General features: G+C 40.2%; 2 protein-coding genes and 1 long non-coding RNA gene across 4 annotated transcripts; 1 reads left to right on the forward strand and 2 right to left on the reverse strand.

The window, feature by feature from the left end:
- The first annotated feature begins 810 nt into the window (after window positions 1-810).
- Window positions 811-3,634, forward strand: LOC146601308 (uncharacterized). Its single transcript, XR_014896276.1, has 3 exons — window positions 811-905; window positions 1,282-1,353; window positions 2,322-3,634. It is a non-coding gene; the product is annotated as an uncharacterized LOC146601308 (long non-coding RNA).
- Window positions 3,635-5,298: 1,664 nt separating this feature from the next.
- RBM43 (RNA binding motif protein 43) lies at window positions 5,299-10,168 on the reverse strand. Its single transcript, XM_085308791.1, has 4 exons — window positions 10,028-10,168; window positions 7,519-7,717; window positions 6,897-7,003; window positions 5,299-6,816 (listed from the first exon to the last, which is right to left on the reverse strand). The coding sequence occupies exons 1-4, from the start codon at window positions 10,106-10,108 to the stop codon at window positions 6,043-6,045; spliced, it is 1,161 nt and encodes a 386-aa protein (XP_085164917.1). The 5' UTR covers window positions 10,109-10,168; the 3' UTR covers window positions 5,299-6,042.
- Window positions 10,169-10,515: 347 nt separating this feature from the next.
- Window positions 10,516-23,167, reverse strand: NMI (N-myc and STAT interactor). 2 transcript variants are annotated; one of them, XM_085308808.1, is made up of 10 exons: window positions 23,031-23,167; window positions 21,785-21,835; window positions 20,183-20,260; window positions 19,735-19,893; window positions 17,799-17,906; window positions 15,554-15,716; window positions 14,854-14,960; window positions 14,547-14,736; window positions 13,750-13,853; window positions 10,516-12,801 (listed from the first exon to the last, which is right to left on the reverse strand). In XM_085308808.1, the coding sequence occupies exons 2-10, from the start codon at window positions 21,827-21,829 to the stop codon at window positions 12,613-12,615; spliced, it is 1,143 nt and encodes a 380-aa protein (XP_085164934.1). In that variant the 5' UTR covers window positions 21,830-21,835; window positions 23,031-23,167; the 3' UTR covers window positions 10,516-12,612. The 2 variants fall into 2 exon arrangements, with proteins under 2 accessions (XP_085164934.1, XP_085164928.1); XM_085308802.1 differs by having other exon boundaries at window positions 13,750-13,856.
- Window positions 23,168-24,847: the final 1,680 nt, after the last annotated feature.

Below are 24,847 nucleotides of genomic sequence, written 5' to 3' on the forward strand. Positions count from 1 at the left end.
CCCCCCCCATGTGTCTTAACTAACCCATGCTGGATATATACCAGCACTGCCCACTAACTTCAGCGCTAGCCAAACCAACAGGAGGTGGGATAAACTAGTCACAGCTTCCCACTGCTTCTCCTCAGCACTGATGGGCCAAAACCACCAGGAAGGATCATGCAGGAAGGCACAGAGCTACTGGCTTTTTCATTCTCTTCCTTCCTATAAGCCCCTCTTGGTTCAAAGTAGCGGCAGGGCGGTAGTCACCCCCAACTCATGTGACCGCCAAGGTTATTTCCTCTGTGTTCCCTATTCTACCTCCATGCTGCATAGTGCCCGTGCGATTCAGCGTGCTGTGGGCTGAAGTAATGATTTTTAACAAGGAATTAACTCTAGCAGTGGTTGGGCTTCTGGTCATCTTATCCATTCATAATTTAAGTGTAAAATCAATGAGTGCTTGACTTGCTTGATTTGCTTCCTCATTTTTATATAATCTTGAAAGAATCTTCTTCAGGTGGGTATTTGATGAAACAGTACTTTATGTGAGTTTGCAAAACTCTCTCTGAACATCTGTTCAAAACAAGTATAATCTAAACTCCATTCACACCGGCTATGTAACAGAGGATAACTTCATTTCTCGCAGATCGCCCTTCCTGCGCTGAAGGCAGCTGCTCAGTGCTGCCTGGGGAGCTGCCAGGCAGAACCCCAAGCCAGGAGGCTGCAAATGCAGCTGCACAGCATCTGGCTCCCTCTTGTGCTCCCCAGATTTATGGCACTGCGGTTTAGCATTCCTGTCGTTGTTTCCCTGCTTCCTTTCCCAGCAACCAGGAGAAAAAGTCGTTTTGGACAAAGCCCGTCCGATACAACCTGCTGGGAGAGATGGCACCTGCTTACGTCCAGCCTGTGGATGAATGTCTGTGAAGCAGGTAATGCCAGTAGCTGTTGGTGGTCAAGATCCTACAGCCCATCTCCACTTTCCACACTTGAACTTGCCAGGAAATATCAAGCTGTTTCTGGAGCACGTCTAAGAAGTAGGGTGTGTAGCTCCATACGCACTATATGCAGCCTGCTGCTTACAGCTTGATCAGGGATGAGTTGTGACTGTCAGCTCCAGTTTTTACCTTGGAGAAAATGCCTGGTGGTTTTTTGAAGTGTTTCAGTCTAAGCAATAGCTTTGCCATCTGTACTTATTGCTTTCAAGATGGGGTGCATTTCCTAGTCTGCAGTGTAAGAACTCAAAGGAGTATGAAATGCAGTTCATTGCTTTCATGAGTTAATGCCCATTTCTTCTTATCTTTGTAGCTAGATAATCCAATGAGAGGACGTGAGCTTGGATGCTTTCGAATTTCCTTCGAAAATGGGGACACGTTGCTGGTAAGGCTGAGTACACTGAGTTTATTGCCTTTGGGGACCCCCTTCTCTGTGGCCTTCCTGAAGCAGAAAAAACTGCAGCAGCGTCTTGTCCACCCATCCCTGCCTCCCTTAGTTCCCTCCTCAACCCTTGGTCTCTGCTGCTGCACGATGACTTAAAAAAAATGATTTTCTGGACCTCACTCCTTTTGATTTTGAATCAAATCATTATGTTGTACTTGTAGAACAAAAAGCCTGAGATGATTTCTCAATATCTGACCTGCATGAAGAAATCAGAACTTTGTTTTCCCAATATTTTATACATTTTTTTCATTTTTTGTAACATACTTAACATAGCTGATGCTGATCTGTACTGCTACTATTACAAAAGTAGTAGTAATAAGGAGAGGGGGAATCCTATTGAAAAAAATTGTTTAAATAGAATGTTCCAGCAGCAATGGTTGCTGCCATTAAAGGTAGTATTTCATCTTAACCGAGTTACTTTCAGATTTTTTTAAAGCTTATTAATGGGTATCAGGAGACAAAGGAAAGCTGTGTTAGGCTAAGCAGAAAAAGAGACTTGTTTTCTGGCAGGCATTCCGCAGTTCCTTGTAACTAGGGAAAAAATAAGTACAACCAGACTGGACTCTATCAATTGTATATTGTTGTCCAGTTTTGGCTTAATTTTTCTGTGTTTTTAATCAAATTTTAGTTTAAAAAAATTTGCCCCCTGCCAAGTTGTCTGGTTATCTTCACACAGCCTGTCTCAGCTGTCAGGGAAGATTCCTACCCCCTAATGCTAAGTGAAAATGGTAAAAAAGATAGATACACATTTGACTTCACTATTCATGATCTTAGTTTAAAAGAGGTGATGGAAAAGGTTACTTGCTCTCATGAGTAACCAGTGAAGGGTAAAAGTCCCAAAAAACAAGGAGGAATTAGTTATTTTCAACTAAACCGTGACACCCTCACAAATGTTCTCTTGCATGCAGCTAAACAGGCATCGGTGACAAATTGGAGAGAAGCCACATACCCCATAAACACCCAGCAGCCTCGCTAAAGCTGAAGGGAAGAGTCACCACAGAAATGCTCTGCAATTGAGAAGGAATTTTCCCAGTGTGAGCTTGGCCCTGTTGCACAGCTGCGTTTCTCTCCTGCACAAGATGTACAACAAAACAGGAACGTGTGTGTTTGTTTATGGAAGCTTCCTGAGGGCTGAATCAGAGCCAAGCGCAAGCGTCAGCTTCTCCGGATACACAAGCTGCTAAGTTCATCTCCTTCTCTCCTGGTGGGAGAGGCACATCACCGGCCAGCCCCAGCAGGCTGCATCACTTGTGGACCACTGAATCACTCGTGGTCCCTAGCTAACTCCCAGCTGATGAGTGTTTTCCTCCTGGGTTTTATGCTTCTAATTCTCCAGTGTGGCCAGGAGGAAAGGTAAGCCTAATAGTCCTAAAGAATGAGTTGATAGTAGCACTATTTATGTTTCTGAATCCTCATTCTTTTTTAAATAAGACAAATGGTTCCCAAAAGTAGCAAGATTCCCCCTTTTCCTTAAGTAAACAACATTTTGGCATTTCAAGCTTTCAGGAGATGTGACAGGTCCTTGTAGTACGTGTTTGTTAACAAATGCACAGAGAAAGCTCCAGTGCACCTCGAACCTCGCAGAGGCAGTTTTGATGACAAGCCTGCAGGAAGGGCATTTTTCTCATGTAACCACCTCCTTCCCATAGGAGCTGAATAGGTCTCTTAAATCGTACAGATGCACAGGTACAACGGAGAAGAAAGAAGATTTTGTCCTCCCTTTGCCATTCCAGAGTAATGTATGTTTTGTATCAGTGAACAAATTCCCAGTCAGATTTTCAGACAATAGATGATGTTCACCCCATTGACTTCAGTGGGGTGCTGCCAGGAGCTGAGATCATCAGATTGTGCTGGTATTTGTGACTTTTTTTTTTTTTTTTTTTACACGTTTTGTCAATGAGAATTCTGCTATAAGTCAAAATTAGGCCTTGTGGCCTTGTGTTTTCACAACATGAACTGTTATGTATCCCCTTCTGGTGAATCTGGTGAAGGGCAGCAAGTGTCAGCACAGCAATAAGGAGAAATGTTTTGTTGAGGTCTCATGGGTAAATTATCTATTCAAATTAAAAGTGCAAACCTGATACTGAGAGTATTGAGTTACCATCAATGGTTTAGATCTAGGAATAAAATCCAGTGTTCCTTCCCAGGTATTTTTCAATATATGCAAATATTAAATGACTATGTCAAGTGGTGCTTAATAAATATAACAGTGCTTTGCTTACCATTGCAAACAGCTGTGAGAATGAGAACTGGAAAGTATTAGCAGACCTAATATTGATTCTTTTTGTTGCAATTAAGTGTTCACAATAAGGATGAAATGGGGCTGTCTTTTTTGCTAAACATCTATTGTTTTCCATGGTATCTGCATCATGAATGCAGGTAACAAATACTGGTTGCACTTGTATTTTTCTGCTGAAATGGTGTTATGCATCTTATAGCAAACACTAGTCTATCCTGCTGGATCACAGCTGACATTTTCTTTCTGCTATGGAAAGCAGGTTCATCTGTGGGGTTAAGCCTAAAAGAGCAGCTCAGTCAGAGTCATAGGCTTATTACTCTGCCCTTGCACAGCTACAACAAACCATCAAAGATGACAAGTGTGAGGCTTCCTCTTACGATGTTACTGCAAATCTGACATGAAAAAATAGGCCCAGAAAGCCTAGGACACAACAATAGGTATTATTGACTAAGGCACTGTGGACTGAGATCCTGGTTCAGTAGACCCTCCATAAAAAAGCAACAAGCAATGTTCTTTTTGTCCAAATAAGTTATATCCTTGGTGTAAGAGCAGAGACAGCAGATGGGAGAGCACCAGGAAACAATGAGACACCACTGCCCAGCAGGATATGCATTCGACTGGAGCGTTCAGCAGCTAAGCACCACCAAGGACACTGTGGCAATGGGGAATATTAAAAGTGGACCTGAAGAGCAACTGTTACAACCAAAATATGGCCAGGAACAAGCTGCTATGATGTTGCCACTTACTCCCCTCAAGCTGATGCAGGGTTCTGCAAACSAAAACTGCAAAACTGAAGCAAATCAGTCCATCATGGCCTGGGTTATGCATGACAAAGCAATAGCAAAGCCCATAGAGATAGTAGCGTAGTCAGTGACGCTGTTTGCTAAACTATTCAAGTGAAATCCGATTTGTAAGTGAAGCAGCATTTCACTTTGGCTTGGAACTTACCTGTAATTATTTAAGTTAATGATTTTATTTAACTGTGCTCTTTTCAAGATTTGCAAATTTTGACCAGGAAGTAAGAATTGAACAATACTTCTGTCAGTGCCACTGGCTTATCATTCTAGCCTTAAACATTTACTGAAGTGAACAGGGTATACTAACACAGGGAATCAGAAAAAAATAAGACCCTGGAAAMAGACCAGACATAAGAAGGAGCACTAATTTCATTACAGGATTATCTCTTCATAGAGGATTTTCTCTTTTACAAGGTTGAAAAACTTCCTATCTTTGTTTAAGCTCTATGGGGAGTATTCAAAAAAGCAAACTGTTGGAGAACTGTCTACATGGTCTGTGGAAACTAGATGAGGGGCTCTTCCAGGGCCTGATTTTGGGCACCTGTGTTCAGCTTCACCTCTGATTCTCCCTTGGTATATCTAGTGACTACAGAGGAATTTAGAAGAGACTAAACCTTTAAATACTTCTTCCCCCCACCCCACCTTCCAATTCAGCAAAGTACTAAGCTCATCGTCTCCCCATTTTCTTTGACAGTGTATTTTAATACACAGCATTGACACTAGTACAACAACTTGATCTTCCATTGGTATAACTGCAATGGATATTCAGTCATGGCAAGAAAATGCCTAAAGCATGGTGGGCTTCCAAAGAAAAAGCTGGGAGATGGTTTAAKGAAAACTCACAGAATATTTTTAACAATTCATTTATTTAATGCCTTAAAAACTTAAGAGCTTTGCCTACACATAAGACAAAAGAGCAAGTATTCTGAACATTATCACATCACAAAAAATAGAACTAGTTTAGAAAAAAAAAGATTTAAAAGCCTAAATTGGGGAAGGTGGGGCACTTGGAACCTTAAAATGAATATAGAAAAAGTTAATCTTGTTTTTTTAAAAAATACTAAACTGCATTACTGTGGGCTGACTTGGTCCCTAATTTTAATGAGTGAGGTGGAATTCTGTAATGAGCATTCAGGTTTAACAATAGTTATTTAACCCCAAAAATGAAAGTGAAGACAGACATCATTCTGATAGCTCTGTAAAGTAAAAGTAACACATATAAGGATGATTTTTTAAACTATACATATACATTGAGACCTGTTAAAATCTAATCATCTCTGTGCATTGCACAGTACCCCTCAAAAGGGAAATTCAATGCTCCAAGGCATTCAACCTAGAAAGTAACTTACGTTAACTAACTCTTCATTAGATTGTGAAATTATTATGAAGGTGGCAGGTCAAAGGTACAATGGAGTTTTTATATGGAATAAGAAACTGCCCATGGCAAATGCCTGGTGCAAACAAGCTTGGTTCTTATTCAGTAAAATGCTTTGAAATCCTGTGTGAAAGGTACAGAACTGAAAACTTCCTATCTAGAGCTAGGACTTCCCTGTTGGCCTGCTGTCCTTCACTGGGAGTCAGAGATGACTTGTTTCACTTGCAGCAGTCACGTGAACACAATCTTTCTAGCTGAATCTTTTGATTCTGAATCTTTCTGCTTATTTTCTTTGTGAATTCAAAAATCTCAGAAGAATCTCCTATAATATCAATGTGAGTATCATAAGGAATAATCAAAACATATGGGTAATGGGATTTTACAGTTTCACACGCCTGTTTGTATTTCTGCTTTTCATCTCCCGTCCGCCCCTCAAGATAGATCCTTTCTTTACGTAAACTGTTATGAAGTTTTACTGACTGATTTTCAATTTCCTCTTTGATTCTTAAAACCTGTCCAGCACCAGACCTACTTCTGGCATTCTCAAGATATACTGTAGTTATCTCACCATCAGTAATGTCAGAAATTACAACATCATAATTTACTAGGAATTTCTTGAAAAAAAAGTGTTTCATGTAGTGGTATATATCTGTGTCAAGAACAACCACCTGTTTTTCTCCATCTGGATCAGAAATTAAATTACTTGTCTCCATGGAAAGTCTTTGTTGCCGGAGCTTTCTCTTTGGTCTCTGAAGGGGCTTATTTTCTTCTCCTTTGTCCTTCTCTGAAAGGGATTTTGCTTTTAATAAGAGAAAGTCTTTTAGCAATTTGATTGCTGGAAATGGCCCTTGAACAGAAATATGCCCATTGGACTCCAAACAACCAAAGCTCAAAGCTCTGATGTTCTTTTTAAGTTCTTGTATCAGGTCTTCTAAAACAAATTGATCTTTGAAAATAGACATRTTGAGGACAGACGTGACAGAGCTGAAGACCTACAATTTTAAATTACAGAAGTTAAATAAAGCTAACATAGCAACGGATGTACAATTAGATAAATAGTGAATGAGCTTACATTTTCACAGTAATACTGTGGGCAGCGGGTTACTTTCAGAGGATAGTATCCAGACAGCCTCTTGTCTTCTAGTCGATGTTCATCCTTTTTTAGAACATTCTCTACAACTATAAAGAAAGTCAGATTCACTTGTTCTACGGTAAAATAATGTGCTATTGCCAGTCTGATGGCTGGAGCACTTCACAGGTGTTTTTTTCTTGATGTTTCCCCAAACAATTTTCCATACATATAAACAGGTAATTTAATACTCTTGCCTAATACTTCATGCATCAGTCAAAATTTTTCAGAGGAGATGGAAGCTTGTCTTCTTAGCATATTAATTGGCAGAGATTTATTCCCAAAGGTCTGACTTTAAAATTCCTGTCTGTTACGCAGAGTATAAATTTATTCCTAAAACTACACCAAACCAAACAAATACTTTGCATGAAACTTTGTTCAGTTATGTCTATTTATGAACAGAAATAAAATCCTAAAACTTGACTAAAAAAGAGGTGTTAGTCTTTCAGATACATAAAATCCTAGTACCAGTACGCAATTTGAAATGGTTTGTTTTAAGGTTAACATTCTATGGCTAATTCTTTGTGTGACAGCTGTGATTTCTACAGTTTACTAGTATAAATACCTTCTGGATCTTCAAAAGTTAAATACGCAACTCCTTTTTTCATTGTTGGATACATTATTTCTTCCACATCTCCACCATTGTTCTTTCCCATTTGGAAATGAATCACCAGTATATCAGTCATGACATCATCATTCAGAAGGCCATCCGGAACACCGGAGATGACAACTGTCCTTGCTGATTTAGCAGTTTGTCCTGTTGCCTGTGTAAAGACACATGACACACTGTAAACACAGGTACTACCAGTGACATGTTTTACTGTTAGCCGATAGCCCTCTCCTATAGTTACCCAAATCCACCCTGACAGCTACTGTGACTTCCGTTTCTTCAGCACAGACAACGTCCCTGTTCAGCAGATAAATCAGGAAGACTGCTGAATCAGATTTTGATTCCCAAGAATGCCAGACTTCCCTCAGGCACTTTTACATTACTGTAGAGTAAAAAATCGCCTGACTCTGTTAAGTAATTTACACACTTTTAGTATCATCTTTTGTTAGAGCAGTAAAAATTACAACTAAATTTAACAGCTTCTCAAATGAAGTATTCAGTGCCATGCTGCTAAGATTCTTTACTCCACTCTGATTCTAATATTTAGAATTTTAAGATAATTAAAATTGTTAATTGCATGTTTGGTTCAATAAGGATTGACATTTCAGAATGGCAGGGTCAGGTTCAGATAGTCCTTCTTTGTTAAATTCATGAGAGCTGGGATCTAGCGTTATGCTCTGACTCATCTCTTTCCACTTATTAAATGGATAACCTTGTTAAACTGGAAGAACATAATCCCAGTCATCTGGGATTTGCTGTGCATAAAATAACTAAATACACACATGATTTTCATCAGAACCAAGCCTCCCAATGCTGCAAACATGAAACCCATCCTAAATAGGATTTGCATCTAGGTCTTGTAAAGAAAAAGCATATTTTCCTTCCATTCTTATTACACAGAAAATAAAAAGTAGTATTTCACTGGGAATATCATGACAAAATTACTGAACACTTGAGTAAATTCTGTAACAGTTCATTGACTTTTTGGAAGAAAGTAAATAATTCAGTATGTCTGCACAGAAGCTGTTGTGGGAACAAACTGTCAGTAACTTCTGAGTGACTGTACTCAAAGTTAATTTTTTTTCTAAACTGCTTAGACTTCTCTTAAAAAGTTTCTTCTGGATCCATGCTGCATAAAATATTAGGGCCAGCGCAGCAGTTTAAAAGCCCGCAATATGTGCCATAGGAGACTAATTTTTCATTGACATGCATCCAAAGCTTTGTGGAATAGTATTTCTGAAGGGAATGAGGAGACAGATTCAGTGAGACAGTGTGACCATGCACCGCTTTTAATTCACGAAGACATGAGGCCTACTTTTATCATCCATCAAATTTAAAGAGCTAAGGGCTTAAGTTATATTGGGTGCTTTTTTTTTTCTTTTTTTTTTCCTGGTGGTAATGTTCATTTGAATATCAAGTTTCTGCACTAGCCAGAAAGCACAAAGAGAAAACAAATGGYGATTCTAAAATGAGGAGTTTTAACATCTCACACGACCAGTGCATCCCCTGCATGAGTAGGAGCGCTCAGCTGTCGGGCAGTATCTCACATCTTGCCAGCTGGTATTCTGGAGCAACACTAAGGTAACCTATTGCACTTAGGGGGTCAAAAAAGAAAAAAATAAAAAAAAATAAAAAAGGAATGTACTGTTGCTAGCTAGAAATGTAGACCTGCAAAAAATGGCACGGGGATGCTGCTAAGCGAGAAAGGMGCACCCTAGGTCTAGCACTGGCTAGACAAACACGCACGCATGCCGGGCCACAGCCCTGCGCAGTCATACTAGGCATTTGCCATCTTCCCAGCACACCGTTTCCATGGAAGTCTGTAGTCTGTAGTCCGCTTATGGCATCTCCTGACCTGGCTAATCAGAGGTGGGGAGCCAAGCAACTTCCTCTTCCTGCAGCTGCTAGGGCTGCTGCAGACCAAAGCGATCTGGTATCAGCTCAGAAGGCGGCCCAGAGATAACTTACGAGCTCGGTGTTTTGTTAAGGTGTCTAAAAAGGAATATTGTTCTCTTCCAARTAACTGCAGCACTAACAGATTTTGCTGTTGTTACCAGGGCAGTGAAACACTACATAAACACTGAAGAGACTATTCAAATCAGATAGGAAGACGCAAACAGATCTCACCAGTTCATGTTGCTATAAAAAAACCACCCTAAAACAGCAATGCAAGTGGGAAGAAAATCAGACCTGTTACTAACACTAAAAAGAATGAAAGGCTGAGATAAGAGCTACCATAAAATCCTTAGTGTTGTCCGAGCACTAAGTATTTACTTCCGTGACGGAGTCGAAGGAGAGAGGGCAACAATTAAGCCATGACGACGCTGCTATTCTTAACGCACTCAAGTTCCTAACAAGACGGGAAAGGGAAGGAGGCGCCTTCGTGCGGCGGCCGGAGCAAGGCCACGGCAGGGCCGGGGGGCTCCGCGCCGCCGCTTCTGCTCAGACGCTTCCCCTCGCTCACCTGCGTCTGAGGAGCCCCCGCGTAACGGTCGCCGTAACGGTCACCGTAACGGCCCCCGCCCGGCGCGGCGCCGCTCGCCATGGCGGCACCGCGGGCCGCGCTTCGCTTCGCCGCGGGCCCCGCCCGCACTGGGCGGGCCCTGCCGCCGCCTTCCCCGCGCTTTTTCCTCCGAGCGCCGCGGCCATGGCGCTGCGTAGTCCSCAGCCTGTCGTCTGCCCCCGCCTCCCTCACTCTTAGCCACAGCAGCGAGCGAGCGGGGAGCACGGCTCCGGTTACAGCTGCACGCCTTTCCCCCCAGCTTTTACTTAAAGCCTTTGGAGTCCCCGTTTTCCCTCAGTCCTCGTCCCCCCCCCCCCACACACACACACACAGCACCGGACTCGGACTGTGCTTCGCTCCGCCACCCGCTGTCTTTACTCCCTCTCCTCAGCGAAAGGCGACATAACCCAGCTCCCAGCGCAACAAAGTACACACAGGCACACAGAAACCGCCGTCCAAGTGCTTTACTGAGTTTTTACAGCTGCAGCGACATCCAAACGTCTCACTATAAGGGCTGTTTCGGCTGTAAGGTCTGCCACATCGTGGAAGCTACATCTATACATGCATAAAAAAAGCTCTTGTGCAAACTCCTAGTCAAAAAATAAATTCATTAAGTAGGCATTCTTCCTCGAAAAATTATTTCCCGTTGCCTTTCTATGGCACTGCTACTGCTTTTAAATTTAAATAGTATAATCAGTGTATCAGATARAAAATTAAGATATTTGTGAACTTCTCAAATTGGTTATTAAAAGTCTCATCCTCAGTACTTGAAACCTGTCTCTTATCACTAGTCCCACATGCTATGGGACCTTATGAAAATTTTAAACCTTCTCCTCCAAGGATTTACTTCTCAGCATTTATCAGTGAGGTATGGCTAAAATTCCCGACTTTTTTTTTTTTTTAAGTAATCTTCATTAAATCTTTCCCTTCTTTCTTTTTAAGGCATTTGATCTTGTAAACTAGTCTTAAAAAAAGCTATAGGCACAAGTACACAGTCCTCACAAGTACTCCACTACTTACTTATTTCTTTTTTCCTTCACAGTTGTCAGATAATCAATCCATGCCTTTGCATGCACTGAACAGTAAGAGGAGCTACAATCACAKGCATCTTCTTCCAGTAACTTCAAAATCAACTGTGGTGGTACTGGCCTTTTAGTTTTCTATATTCAAACATATTTATTGTTTATTAATTGAAAAATACAACTTCTATAGAATAATAATATCTGAGGTGTATCTGTAGGGCTCTTCTTACACTAGAGTTAAGGGCATACTCCTTTTTTGCATACTAAGATCTAAAATATGAAGTGTTATTTTTCATGTTGGACCTATACTACTTTGAAGATTACTACTGCCAAACGGTTTCAGACTCCAAGGTAGCAAGTAAATAAGACCACAGCAGAAAAGCAAAAATATCCACCCTTGGGGGGAAAATAAATCCTTCTCTGACTTTGCACTTCCATTTTCAAAGATCTTTTAGAATGAGAACTGAGAGGATGAACTGGAATCAAAAGGAATTTAAAGGCTGAAAAAATAATTTACCCTAAAATTTTTATGCTTTTTTCCAGCTGACTCTATACCTACATTTCTGAAGTTGGAAAACTGGCCAGTCACATGCAACAAATACCTCGGATGCAGCATGCATCATTAGATCGTTTCCCCAGTACTGTTACAAAGCAATCTGTTTTAGATGAAGAACCATCTAAATTTGTAGCTAGCACTGGTAGCATTTTAAATTAAGAAAAATAAACACACAGAACAAAGGAAAAAATGTAACTCTAGAAACAAAAATAAGAAAATCTAGCAAACCAGGCTGTTATCTTAATAGAAGCTCAGCAGAAGTTGGACCAGATCCTCAAGGAAATGACAGCATTTCAACAGCTGAATTAGGAATACTGTATTTCTCATAAGGTGCAATTTCTTGACTAAATCTCTTCCATAACAATCACCATTTGACAGATACATATATATGTATACATATACACATACATATAGTCCCTTTCTCTATTGCCATTTTATCACTAATTTGTTGACAGAAATTTTATTCAACTACAAAGTAAATGCTTTGAATTTATCTTGAGGTGTGGTGGTACCTTGTAACCTAATCAGGACTAGAGCTGTCTCAGAGARAGACTTTTTGAAGTTAAGGCACCGAAAAAGCAGGCCTGTCAGAACACTTTTGAGTGGCGTTATAGCTGGTTTTCCTAATCAAAATTTAAGAAGGAGCAGATTTATCCCACTTTGGAGTATATCACYGATCTAAAATATGAAGATACAAAGCCTTCAGATTTGCAGAAAGCAATCTTATATTAAGTGCTGATAAAGGCCTTTTTCACGACTTTCATCAGGAATCTCTGGAACCACAAGCAGTTTTTTTCACTGAATCTCTATGCTTAGTTGAATCAAAAAGGCAGGTAGTTCCTCTTTTTCAAGTATAGATTTCAGAATACTAAAGCATAATTATACAATAACTAGATGCATAATTTCCCATGCCTCTGAAAAAGCAAAAACGCAGGACTTCGAGAGTTCTACCTACACTTCATGTATCATTAAGTATCCTCCTCAAAATAAGCCCACATAACCCCTTTTGATACATATTTAATATTCTCTATTTCCCCACCACCATTACTAGGCTTTTGAAAATGAATTTCAATCATGTCCTGTACACTTTCCTCATCATCTTCAGTCTCTTGAATTCCTTGCAACAGAATGGTCTTCTTAGAAATCCCAGAACAGATCTATTGAGGAAAGAAAACCAAAAGAACATGTATTACCTATCAGGTACTGCATGTATGTCTTAAGGAACTGATTAGATACCAGAAATAAACATATCCCTGAGAAGCTATAGCTATGATCTTTGATTACATTTTAAGATTTTGGACACTGTGGTATATTTTAAATTGCTGAAACTAACAGAAGATCTGAACTCCACAGGCTGCAGAGTCTGACAGGTAATGCATCTGATASGAAATGCATCTAGCGTCTAACTTGTGTCTCCTACATTCCTTAATGCACACACTGGATTTCTGGATCTCTGATGATTCTAGCTGGTATCACTCGGTCAAAATCAAYGTCAACACACTGATACACACTTGCAAAGGATGTTGTCAAATTTCACGAATGCATATGCTTTAGTTAAAGGCCTGATGCAATACTGACTTCATTACCATCTACTTATACAAAGTAAAAGACAAAGCATTTCAGTGAGAACAAGATGAGCAAGTAGAGCAGTTAATGGAAAAAGGGACACTATTTTGGTTGAATGATTCAATGAAAAATTGACTGAGCAAATGTTTCGCAGAATAACAGGAGTCTTTGCTGACACAGTCAACCAAGCYTCTGATTAGGGCTGAATATGACAGTACCCTGTGATYTGGAAATACACTGTTGTTGTGTCTRCTATTAGCCTACTTCACTTCATAAACAATTCAATATCTGCCTATTGCCTAACATAGACATTATGGTAAATGGTAATGCAATCTGATCAAGGAAAAACAGGCATATCCTTTTCAAATGAATTACAGCTTTCACACTGCAAAGCATAAAAGTATCAACAGTACATTGCAGCCTCCCACTTGCTATGAAGTTTCATGGTTTGAGTGTCAAGAAAGCCTCTGCAGTTCTCCAAACAAAAAATTCTGTCCATACCTTCTATTTACATGGTAGCACAAGTTAGATTATTTTACCTGAAACTCTTCCAAGTGTTCTTCTGTGCTGGGGAACACAGAAACCATACAGCACCTTCCATTCACAAAGAAAGGACGTTTAGCGCATCTCACAAAGCTGCTAGCTGCTGTAAAGGAGAATGAGAAAAGGSGAATAACATTAATATAATCTAAAATGGGTTTTTGCAATCATATAAAAAACAGACTAATCTTTTTGTAATACAGACTTAGAAGCCAATATATTTGTACCTTTAATAATTTAATAAGTACATTTGTATATTTCTTATACGCAATATGAAAAAGTGTATTTGAACATTGGAATTGGCATTTCCAGCAAAGCAAAATAATTAAATATTCACAAAAGCTTCTGAAATAAATCTAAAGCAGCTGCACTAAATGGATGTGGCTCCACTGATCTTGGTAGAATTTTATACACTTAAACCAGAATGCCTAAAGTTAGGCAATCTGAATGCCTTTCTTAACTTCATTGTCATGAACAAGAGCTAAAAATCAAACATATTTCCCTAATTTTCTCTCTCCAGTATAAGCATCCAGCAATGTAAATGAAAAACTTTGACAAAGTTACAAAAGAAACAAAGCTCACAAGCTACATAAAGTCATGTWTGATCAAAAAGGAATGTGATGAAATACTACTTTATTTACAGATATGCAAGTGAAACCACAACTCTTCCCAGGGAGAGTAAAGTATAACAGGAATGATGTACTTCGTTCAGTGGTTAAGTTAACGTAGAAAGACTGTTAGGAAACAGACAATACAGCCTGTAACAAAATGGCTAACAAAATATTGCATAGAGTACCTTCAGGTTTGAGGAATGTAATAACAGCTGTTCCAGATCTTTTGTCATATTTTACACTCTCTATTTCTCCTCCTCCATGTTCAGATTTGTAGAAATGCAGCTCTAATTTGTCTCTCATCCAGTCATTAGGAATTGATAGCTCTGGTATTTCAGAAACATTGATCTTCTTTCCAGAAATAGTGATATGGAGCTAACAAAAATAATTTTTTGTGCATTTTGTGACTGAAAGCCACTCACAAAACTGAGCTTAATGCTTTTTAAGTACTGCAAGTTTATATTTTTATAGTTCTGTATTTCAGTCAATTACCTTAAATTTGATTCCCATTTGAAGTGTAAAAGGCATCACTCTCACATTCGCTATTTCACTGTCCAGGTTCACAGTATGCTTATCCATTTTTATCAGCCTCTGGGCAACTGTAAGGAAAATTGTAAGTTTTCAGATATGAAAAGCCTTGTGTAACCATTATGAAAATTAGACTGTTCCCTAGTCTGGTAAGCAAAATCTCCTTTGGCATCAGTAAAGGATACATAAGTAACAGCTAGGTATCCAGATTCCACTATCTGCATCTTCAGATGTGTATTTCTGTAAAATCTAGCTGACTACAGGCAACAGGTAAAATGTTTTACTATTTTTAGAWTGAAAGTTGCTGTCAAAAGATGCTCTCTCTCTACAAACTACTAATACTAGACTTTACATATTTCACTTAAGATTCTTGTATGAAAACCACATCATTACTGGCTATAGAGAATGCCTATTAGATAGGTTAGTTTCCAGCAAAAACAAATGAGTTGGACTCTGTCTGCAATATACTTGCATAACATCAGGCTGAGTTACCCACCAAGCAGGCCCAGCCAGAGCGCYTGCAGGCTCTTTGCAGGCAGGCACCAGGCTGTTCAAACAGCAAGCATCTCAGGGAAACAGGCAAGTTACAGACTGCTCCGTCCCTCCACCATCTCAGATCTACCCATCAGTGACATTCACTTTAYGATCAAAATATGCATCATACCTTTCTCATCTTCAAAAGTAAGCAGTGCTTGGTTTTTATCCAGTTTGAATGGGATTTTTGTAGTTACATAAAAAACACAGTGAGTATTCATATCTGGATTATCATCCTTCATATCTTCCATCTGAACRAATTTCATTTTCATTTCTGCTACCTTTTTTTTAATCTAGTATTTTAAAATCAATACAGAAAAAAAGCTGTCATTTATTATATAACAGAAAAATGAACAGTACAGTCTCACCTATAAGTTTAACAATCAAGCAGATTGAAGTTACTGCTTGTAGAACAGGTACAACTAAACTAAATATAGACGTGCATGTCTCTTTCTGGGATTTTGGTCTATGAGGGGTTTTATTTGATTAATTTCAAGCTTGGGCTTGATTTTATAAAGAAAAGCTTCWGTTGAAGTCCATGGGGTTTTCTATCTGTAGAATTAGAGTATCTTTGGCAAGAAAAATTTGCACAATGCAAGTATTGCAGCCATTCATGTTACCATTTACACGTGCCTAACTCCATCACTGCTCTACAGCAATAGGAAGTCTGCTAACAGATGGCCTTGCATCTTATCATCTTGGTAAAACAGGTAAGAATATCTACATATTTTATAGCTGGGACAGGTTAAAAGTGTTCATGAAAAATTCTGGTTAGGAAAGTCTATTTTAATATACTTGAGTGAGTTTCAAGTATCTGTTTTTCTACTTTTACATAACTATTTCAAAAGAAAGCCTTGTGTGGAAGAAAAGATAAGACAGACCAAGTACCAAAAGTACCAAAAGCATTTCTGCCACCTATCTTCAAAACGCTGAATTCAGCATCTTACTAGSAGGCTGTTTTCCTTCTGTTCCCTCTGCTGCCAATAGCAAGAGAGACATTCTTCCTAAAGATAATTCAGATACTGAAGGCAGGCCCCTGTCCACACTTTATCTCCCTCTAGAAGAGCCTTGCCCTGTCCAATAACTGTACTGAAAATTAACAACCTCTGAACTTAGAAATGTATTTTAGGGAGCTACAGTTTAATATTATAGTATTATTAACACAAAATAACACTTGAATAGCACTTCAAATTCTGAAGCAAAAGTTTGTATACAAACGATGATCACAGTTTTCATTTTATTGTAAATTCTCAAAATATTTAGTTGCATTTGAGACATGGAGCTACTGRAGAGAGTCCAGCGCAGGGCTACGAAGATGATCAGAGGGCTGCAGCATCTGCCCTCTGAGGAACAGCTGTGAGAGCTGGGCCTGTTTAGCCTGGGGAAGAGAAGACTGAGGGGGGATCTTATCAATGTATATAAGTACCTGCAGGGAGGGTGTCAAGGGGATGGGGCTAAACGCTTTTCAGTTGTCCCATGCCTCAGGACAGGAAGAAATGGGCAAAAAYTGAACCACWGGAAGTTCCACCTGAATATAAGGAGGAATTTCTTTACTGTGAGAGTGACAGAGCACTGGAACAGGTTGCCCAGAGAGATTGTGGAGTCTCCTTCTCTGGAGATCTTCAAGGCCCGCCTGGATGCAGCCCTGTCTAACATGCTCTAGGTGACCCTGCTGAGCAGGGAGGTTGGACTAGATGATCTCCAGAGGTCCCTTCCAACCTTACCGATTCTATGATTTTATGGTTCCAATTCAGAATGAAACCAGAGTTTTAAAAGCTGAAATTTCCAAAGTAAAGTTCTACTCTCTGAACAGCTCAGAGTCTATAGCAGTACAGCCAAAAAAAAACCCAAAAAACCAAAAAAAACCAAAAAAACACTTTGGATTCTGAACATACATTCATTTAGTATCAGTGATATTTAGTTATCAGTGAAATTGAGTTATTTTTGATTTTGAGTAATATGAGAGGGACTAATCAAGTCAAGCTCAAGACAGGCTACAGTAAATGCTACATTTGTCTTGTAATGGAYATATCCTTTTCTTCATCCTCTTTCCTCTCAAGAAATATCAAATTAAAATATTTGAAAATTACTAATGTTATGCAACTGTTTTATTCTAGTTTTTCATTTAATCATTTTMTGATACTCTTCATGCTCCTCATGCTCCCAGTATCTCATACTGTTGTATTTGTTTCTATATTTCTGGTCTTCCTCACACCATCTTGCCAGATGAAACAAGAAAAGAAAACTTAGAACTATATTTTCTATGGAAATCAATAGAGGTTAAAATGCTGAAAAACTCGCCCAAAGAACCTAGAAGTGACAAAATAAAAATATATCCTCTTAAAAGACTAATTGCAAAATATTTCAGACGTTACCTGACCATCCTGTGAAAGCACAGAGTTATTTATTGCAAGGTCTTTTTTGAGCTTTTCAATCTCTCTCTTCAGCTCACTGTTTTCTTGATTTAGCAGATAGAGTTCTATCTACAGAATGAAAAAATATTAAATGCAAAATTAAACGTGTAGAAGATAAAATTATTTTAGCAAAATCTATRGACATTATAAACTATATTTCTACTTCTAATTATTTTTCTAGATGACAGCCATATGAGACTTTTTTTTGCACAGTTTTAACTTTACACAAGGTAAATTTACTCAGTAAGGAGCAGTTTCAGTTGAAGTAAGTTACAGTAGGAATGTTTTCAGAAATGACGCATTAGTTTTTCCAAGTATATACAGTGTACCATAAATTACACTCTACTTTGCATTGTTYTGTTAATTCCTTTTAAATGCAAGGTCAGAACCTATGTTAATACACACACATTATATTATTTTTGTACCAAATGGGATCTTAAATAACTGCTATTCTCTTTCTCCTATCTGTGACATACTTCCCCTACATATATAAATCCTAAATGGGCATAAAGCCCATGTAACTAAATCCAGTATCTCCTGGATGGAGAACACAACAGAGGAGAAGAAAAYACAGCAGAAATAATCAGATCCAGCCATACAAAATTACAGTATCTTTCCTTTAAAGCCATTAACTATTTAAAATGTTTAGACCAGTTCCCATCAGCTGAAGATAATGTAAAACAAAAGCCAGATGCTGAGAATTACCTTTTCTGGCTATAAAATCAAAACATTTATGATTGGATAGCCAAAAAAAGCTCTCAGTAAATCTCATGCAGACCTGAATGGGCGGAATGTTATCTCACTATGGGTAAAGTAACTTGTGCATATGAAGTTCCTCTGCACAAGTAAGACTAAATATGTGAAAATAATGTCACAGACTAAATATGTGAAAATAATGTCACAGTACACTGATAACCAGTGATGAGATAAAATATGACTTGAAACAATAGTTTAAGAGGGATTTCAGAGAGAGGAGGGAAAAATAAGCAGTTCATACAGGGAAAAAAAAGGTCTTTTCTCCAGGAGTCCAAAAAGGCAGAAGTCACATTAAAGTTGGAGGACCAGAATGAACACAAGGAATAAGGAGTGAAGGAGGCAATAAGAACAGATGAACCAGCAGCAGCGGGCCCAAAGCTATTATAGAACTCTGTATGCGAGGACAAAGCTATGTTTTCCTCAGCTTGAGTTTATCCCAGCAAATAAATAGCTTCTAATGAAATAAGCCGTGTCTGTATTATTTCTTTGTACTTAGCCCATACCATAAGAACTTGCAATATCAAAGTCGTAATTTCTCATCAGTAACTTACAAGCCAAACTAAACTTCACTGAAATACCTTCTTGACAGTCCATGAAAACTTCTCTTATTACAGAATCAACAACTGCATGATGACACATTGAGGTAATTACCATTTGGTTCTAGAAAGAACAACCATCTGGCTCTGACTCTTGCCAAATTAGCTCCCAGCTTTCCTAGCTCATAGTGAGTTAAAAATGTTAGTTCTATTGCATATTGTAACCTTTTGTAACACATGCTGGGATTTAAGGAAGCTGTAGAGTAAGTGAAGCAACCAATTCACTTTTATCTGCATCACATAAATCTGAAACTTATCTGTAAGCAGAGAATCTTGGAAGAGGAAAACCAATTTTGTCAGTCATCATTTTCTACATAAGATGAGTCTAAGTTCTGCCTTCACTTTACAAGCATTACTATTTTTTAAAAAATTGCAGYGGTTCTTAATTTGCCATTGAAAAACTATGTATAAAATATTTTATTCATACAGACTGCAAACTGATAAAGCTGTTTAAACTGAAATGGAAATATTACTCATTTTCTCTAATCAACACCTCTCTCACCATTCTGAAAATACTGACAGCTGTAAGCAAGCCTTCTCCATACCTCATAGTTTTCCCTAGACATACTGCTTTCCTTATGCTGTTTCTCTCGCAAGTCTTTTAGCTTTGTCAGCTCATCCTGTGCTTTACAATGCTCTTCATCAGCACTCAATTTACAAAGGAGAAGATCAGCTTTTGCCTTCTCAGCTTTTCTAAGTCTTTCCTGGAAAAGAAAGAGTGTTATTTTTTTTTTTCATGAGAATCAACAAAACCTGAGGTAAGCCCTATTTATTTATTTTAATTCTCCTAAGGGATAAATACTGCACTTAGACACAAAAGTATAGTTACCACTGAGGTCAGCACAAACATGTACCATTGAAGAAGGAAAAACAAGTTAGACAAGCCTCTGCTATAACAGGGGTAGAGCTKAATTTCTTTTGAAGGATGGACTAATGGTCTTCCAAGCATATTTCAGCTTGTTGCCATTATTCTGTGCACTTTATACAACTTGCCTTCCATCTCTCCAATTCTTCTTTAAGACTTTCCATTTCATCCGTTGATGGGCCAGAAGAGTCAGTGATTTCTCTACGCTGGAGAGGAGAGAGGCATACAGTGTTTTGGTTTGTTTGCTTGTTTTTAAATAGGGAATAAATAACTGAAACAAAACAAAATGTTCAAATTATTCTATTAAACTTGAAAGAATAAACACTTTGCAGTTCAACGAAGCATTTTGCCAYGGTAGCTTTCAATGTACAAGCATTAATGACAGTCCAATGTATTTTGCCTGGGTGCTCATTTACTGTTTCTCTCCAATTGTGCTGGCAAGATACATGGCAAGTTACACATTTTGGGGGATCTATTTAACTTCATAATAAGCTTCATTAATTGTAATGTCTACAAATACCACATAATCTCTTTTAATACATTCTGACAGTTAGACCAATTCATTGAAGTATTTTTTACGGCTGAATGGGACAAAAAAGTCTGAGAAACTCATTACTGGTCAGTAATCACTATTTGTTAACTATCTAACTGAAAATATTCACAGGCTAATATTTTGATAAATCATAGAATCAAATTATTCCTGAAGGGAAGGGAATTACGTCTGAAGGGAACTAAGATCGCCAACACCACAAAGGTTTATCTGCATGCTCTCTCAGCAGTTCTTCTAAGAGTATATATAAATAATATACGAATCTATGGAGAAAAATTTGCAAATTTTTTTACAAGCTTATGGAGACCGGACAACAAAATSTAACGTCAAGTAGGAGAAAGGTGACAAAAGTAGTATTTCAGAATTAGGATAGAAGTTCACAAACACAGGAAAACTGTAACTGGATAAAGCCCAAGAAAAGTCTTCTTTGTTCTGTTTTGTTTCTATGACTGCAATATTCTGCAGAACACACACAAAAAAAAAAATCCAAAGAGACCTGCTGAAACAATCCCTCCCTTTTACGTAAGATTACGTAAAGCTTGAATGTGAATCATGAAATTTAGGCATGGAGAGGGCCTGTTAGATAATCTAGTCAATTCTCTTGGTAATGCTGGGTTTTCCTAATAAATAAATAAATAAAAGTAAACATTTCCACTACTTTGTCCAGTTTCAAATGCCTATTAAGCAACAGGGAAATCCAAATCTGTATATAACTTAAAACCGGAAAAAAAAATCCTCCACCCAAGGGACTGAGTGCTGGAAAACAGATGGATACACATGCTACAACTGGAAACTCCTTGTTACTGCAAAATGTTCTAAAACAACAGTTTTCAACCTGAAAGAAAAAAAAGGAAAAAGAAAAAAAAAAAAAAAAAAAAAAAAAAAAAAAAAAAAAAAACAGGAAACCACAAGAAATTCCATGAAAAGTCCCATCCAAACTACTTGCCATGCTGCAAGAACTGAATGAAGGGAGGCACTGGGAAAGAGGAAATTCCTTTATGAAATCTCTACAGATTAGCGAGTGAGGTAGGAAAGGAAAGCTCTCACAAAATCTGTCATGGGATCCTCCCTACAGAAACAGGACCCATCACCCTTGCTGTCCAAACATGCATTTTCATTGAGAGATCCTACTGTCAAATACAGATCCTTTCAGGTAGGAAATACTTCAGGAAATACTTACAAAACCGTTATTTTCTAAGGAAYATGGTGGATATGTCAAATCCATTGAAACCTGAGGGAACAGGAAAAAAAAGTGTAACATTCAGGCTGTTGCCTCTTTTTGTAGCAGAACACTCCAAAATGAAATAGCAGAAGCTGGATTTGGCTTTTTTTTAAAAAAAAGTTGCATCATTTTATAAACAAAAATGGTATATACTGGGTTTCTGAAACCTTCTTTCTTACCAAGTGTAAGAGACATGTGAAGAAGTCTACATTGCACTTCATGTTTTTAGACCTGAAACTTAGGTATGTGCCTACCTTTATGAGCTGACTGTGCTGTTAAAAACATGCACAACCTTCTCTGTGCTCTGCGCTTAGCTATACCACTCTTAAACCTGCTTAAAACAAACGAATTAAAATACTGTCTTACACAGCAGAYAGTGCAAAATCGGGCACCTGTTGCCACGAGATTTTGTGAGGATAGAAAGAAGTTAGGTGAATTCACGGGCAACACTCCCAAACGGGCACAGGGGCGCACCGACGCTCACACAGGTCTTGTCTGCGGGAGCTGGGGTGGTGCGAGGGCTCTGAACCCAGACAGTGACCGCGCTCACRTCCTCTCTCCAAACAGCAGTTCTGAAACCTGCCCAGGAGACAGCCCCACAGGGCGCTTCTTAGGCTCTCCTCAGGAAATCCAACGCTTGGCTACCACCTAACACCCGTAGCATTCGAGAAGGGAATTGAAATCAATGCCGTTAGCAACTCTGGATAATTGTCCAAGTCCCCCCTTCCTGTTTTCGGGACTTGATTCTGCGTTAAGTAACCCGGTTGATTACAGACGTCTCAGGTTAGGCACAAGTTGCCAATGCACAGAACTGAAAGCGAGTAACGGCGRTTTCTCCACAGGGCGGCCCAAATGGCGGCTATCGGGCTGCTTTCACCCGTCCCAGCGCCCTCCCGTCGCGGCCCGGGAGGCCGCCAGGCCGGGGGAGGCGCTGCCGGCGCGCCGGGACAGCGCTGCCCAACGCGGCCCGGGAAGGCCGGGGGTGCTGCTGCCCATGGGGCGCACTACCGAAGAGCAGGACGGCAGCGCCGGGCGCTCGGACCCCCCGTGGGGCCAGAGGCGCGACGGGGGGCGGCGAGATTTACAACGGAAAAAGCCCCCGGTCAAACGCGGCGCCTCGGGAGCGGCGCAGCCCTGGGCACCTGCCACGGCTCGGCTCGGCACGGCACGGCTCGGCGGGGACCCCCAGCAGAGTCGCACTTACGGGGCGCGGGTCCCGCGGCGGCTCCTCGCGGGCGGCGCCGCTCGCTGCCTTTTCCTCGAAATCACGTGAGGGAAGCTGGAGCTTCCCTCCGCCTCAGCGCGGCGCCGCACCGCGCCTCCCCGCCGGGGGACGGCGCTTTCCCGGCACCCCGGGCCCGCTGTCGCCTGCCCTGGGCGGCCCTTCCCGCTGCCGTGACGCCCCGCGGAAACACGGCCGCCTGCCGGTACCTCCCCCCCCCCGATAAGTAACCCCGCGGGCAGCGCCCCTAAAGATCACGGAAGAGGTACCGGTAGGGGTGGGCTGCGAAGCCTTCTCGTTGCCTTCCTTCAAGGATGGCCCAAGGGCTTCGAGTCTGCCCTCGTTTTCCTTCCATATATTACTTTTGTTTCACCCACTTTTAACATGGCTGAAACTTGTGGTTTGGCCTCCAGAATTTTTTATGCAGCCAAATTACTAAAGCTGGGTGTCTGTATGCTAGGTTTTGTTAGATTTGTGTTGTGTGTTGTTACATATTTTCTAGGATKACATGTTCATATTATGAATGACTAGGTCAGCGGGCTGCAGCAAAAGATGAATATTCAGTGACAGAAATACCCAGTGCTGATGCAGCTGCCACATTCAAACTACCACTTCCAGAAAGCTCAGACCTCTGAAGGTGGTGCAGGCAGTGGCCCCTGACCAGCCGGAGCCCCACAGTCATTCCCTTTGGGAAAGAAGTACCCACCATCCTGCAGTGGCCACCATCTTAGGCATACCTGCCATCTTGGGGTAGCCGCCATCTTAGAGGTACCYGCCATCTTGGGGTAGCCGCCATCTTAGAGGTACCTGCCATCTTGTGCCACAGGGGTGAGTTGGGGCTCTGTGGCAGAGTGCTGGCTGTGGTCTCTTACCAAGCAGAGGGGCTCAGTCCCCTTCCTAAAGGAACATGGTGCTTTTATGAACCCTTYGGTATATAAATCTTCCCATGACATAAACATGATCAGTGGCAGATACACCTAGAACTAGGCAACAAAGTCACTGACAGTCTATGGGCAACACCAGCTTTGTTCTGTGGTGACTGTTTTGGGCTGCAGTTTCATAGATGCCTCAAGTTTGTCTGTATCTGCTGTATTCCACTACATGATCCTGCTGCATCCTTTGACAGGCCATGATGTTCATTTAGTGAATTGGATTACAGCAGTGATCTAAATGAAAAGTACCTTCCTTTCTCCCTCAAAAAAAAAAAGTCTTTGGCCGGATCAGTTCCCAGATCTGTGACTGCAGGACTGCTGGTGCCWGCACAAGGAAAGGAGGAGGAGAGCAAGGTGGCCCTTTCAGCTTCAGCCTGCATCTAAGTCAGCTTAAAGCAGTCAGGAATGCTGGCCTGAGGTGAGGTGGCRTATCTTTGCAACCTATGGGCACTCAGTTTCTAAAGAGATCTCAGGGAGCAGCTTCTTAAAGGGAAAAAGGCTTAGATTTCCATGATGACCAGTTTGAGGAAGAGAAAGTACTGGCTCTGCTTTGAAGGAGATAGTAAAGGGCTTTGGGTAGTGAATGATTCTTCTTCATATAGGTAACCAGAGAGTTATGTATGAACCCTGAGAGGGATGGTATGACTCAGTTCTTTGTGCAGATCRGGTCAGTAGACTGGCCTTCTTGCTGTGGGAGTTGTCCAGTGAGAGATACTTAGTGTGTACACTTAAGAATAGTTAAGTGCAAGAATAGCACCACAAGCATCATTCATTAATAGCTATTGGATTCAGGAGCGCACAATGCATCCAAGATTGTAGCCAACCTGTCTGGCACAGCTGACTGGATTACAAGACTGTAAATATCCA

This window comes from Rhea americana, unplaced genomic scaffold, assembly GCF_003343005.1.
Source record: "Rhea americana isolate MKP2758 unplaced genomic scaffold, rheAme1 scaffold_105, whole genome shotgun sequence".
Taxonomy (NCBI): Eukaryota; Metazoa; Chordata; class Aves; order Rheiformes; family Rheidae; genus Rhea; species Rhea americana.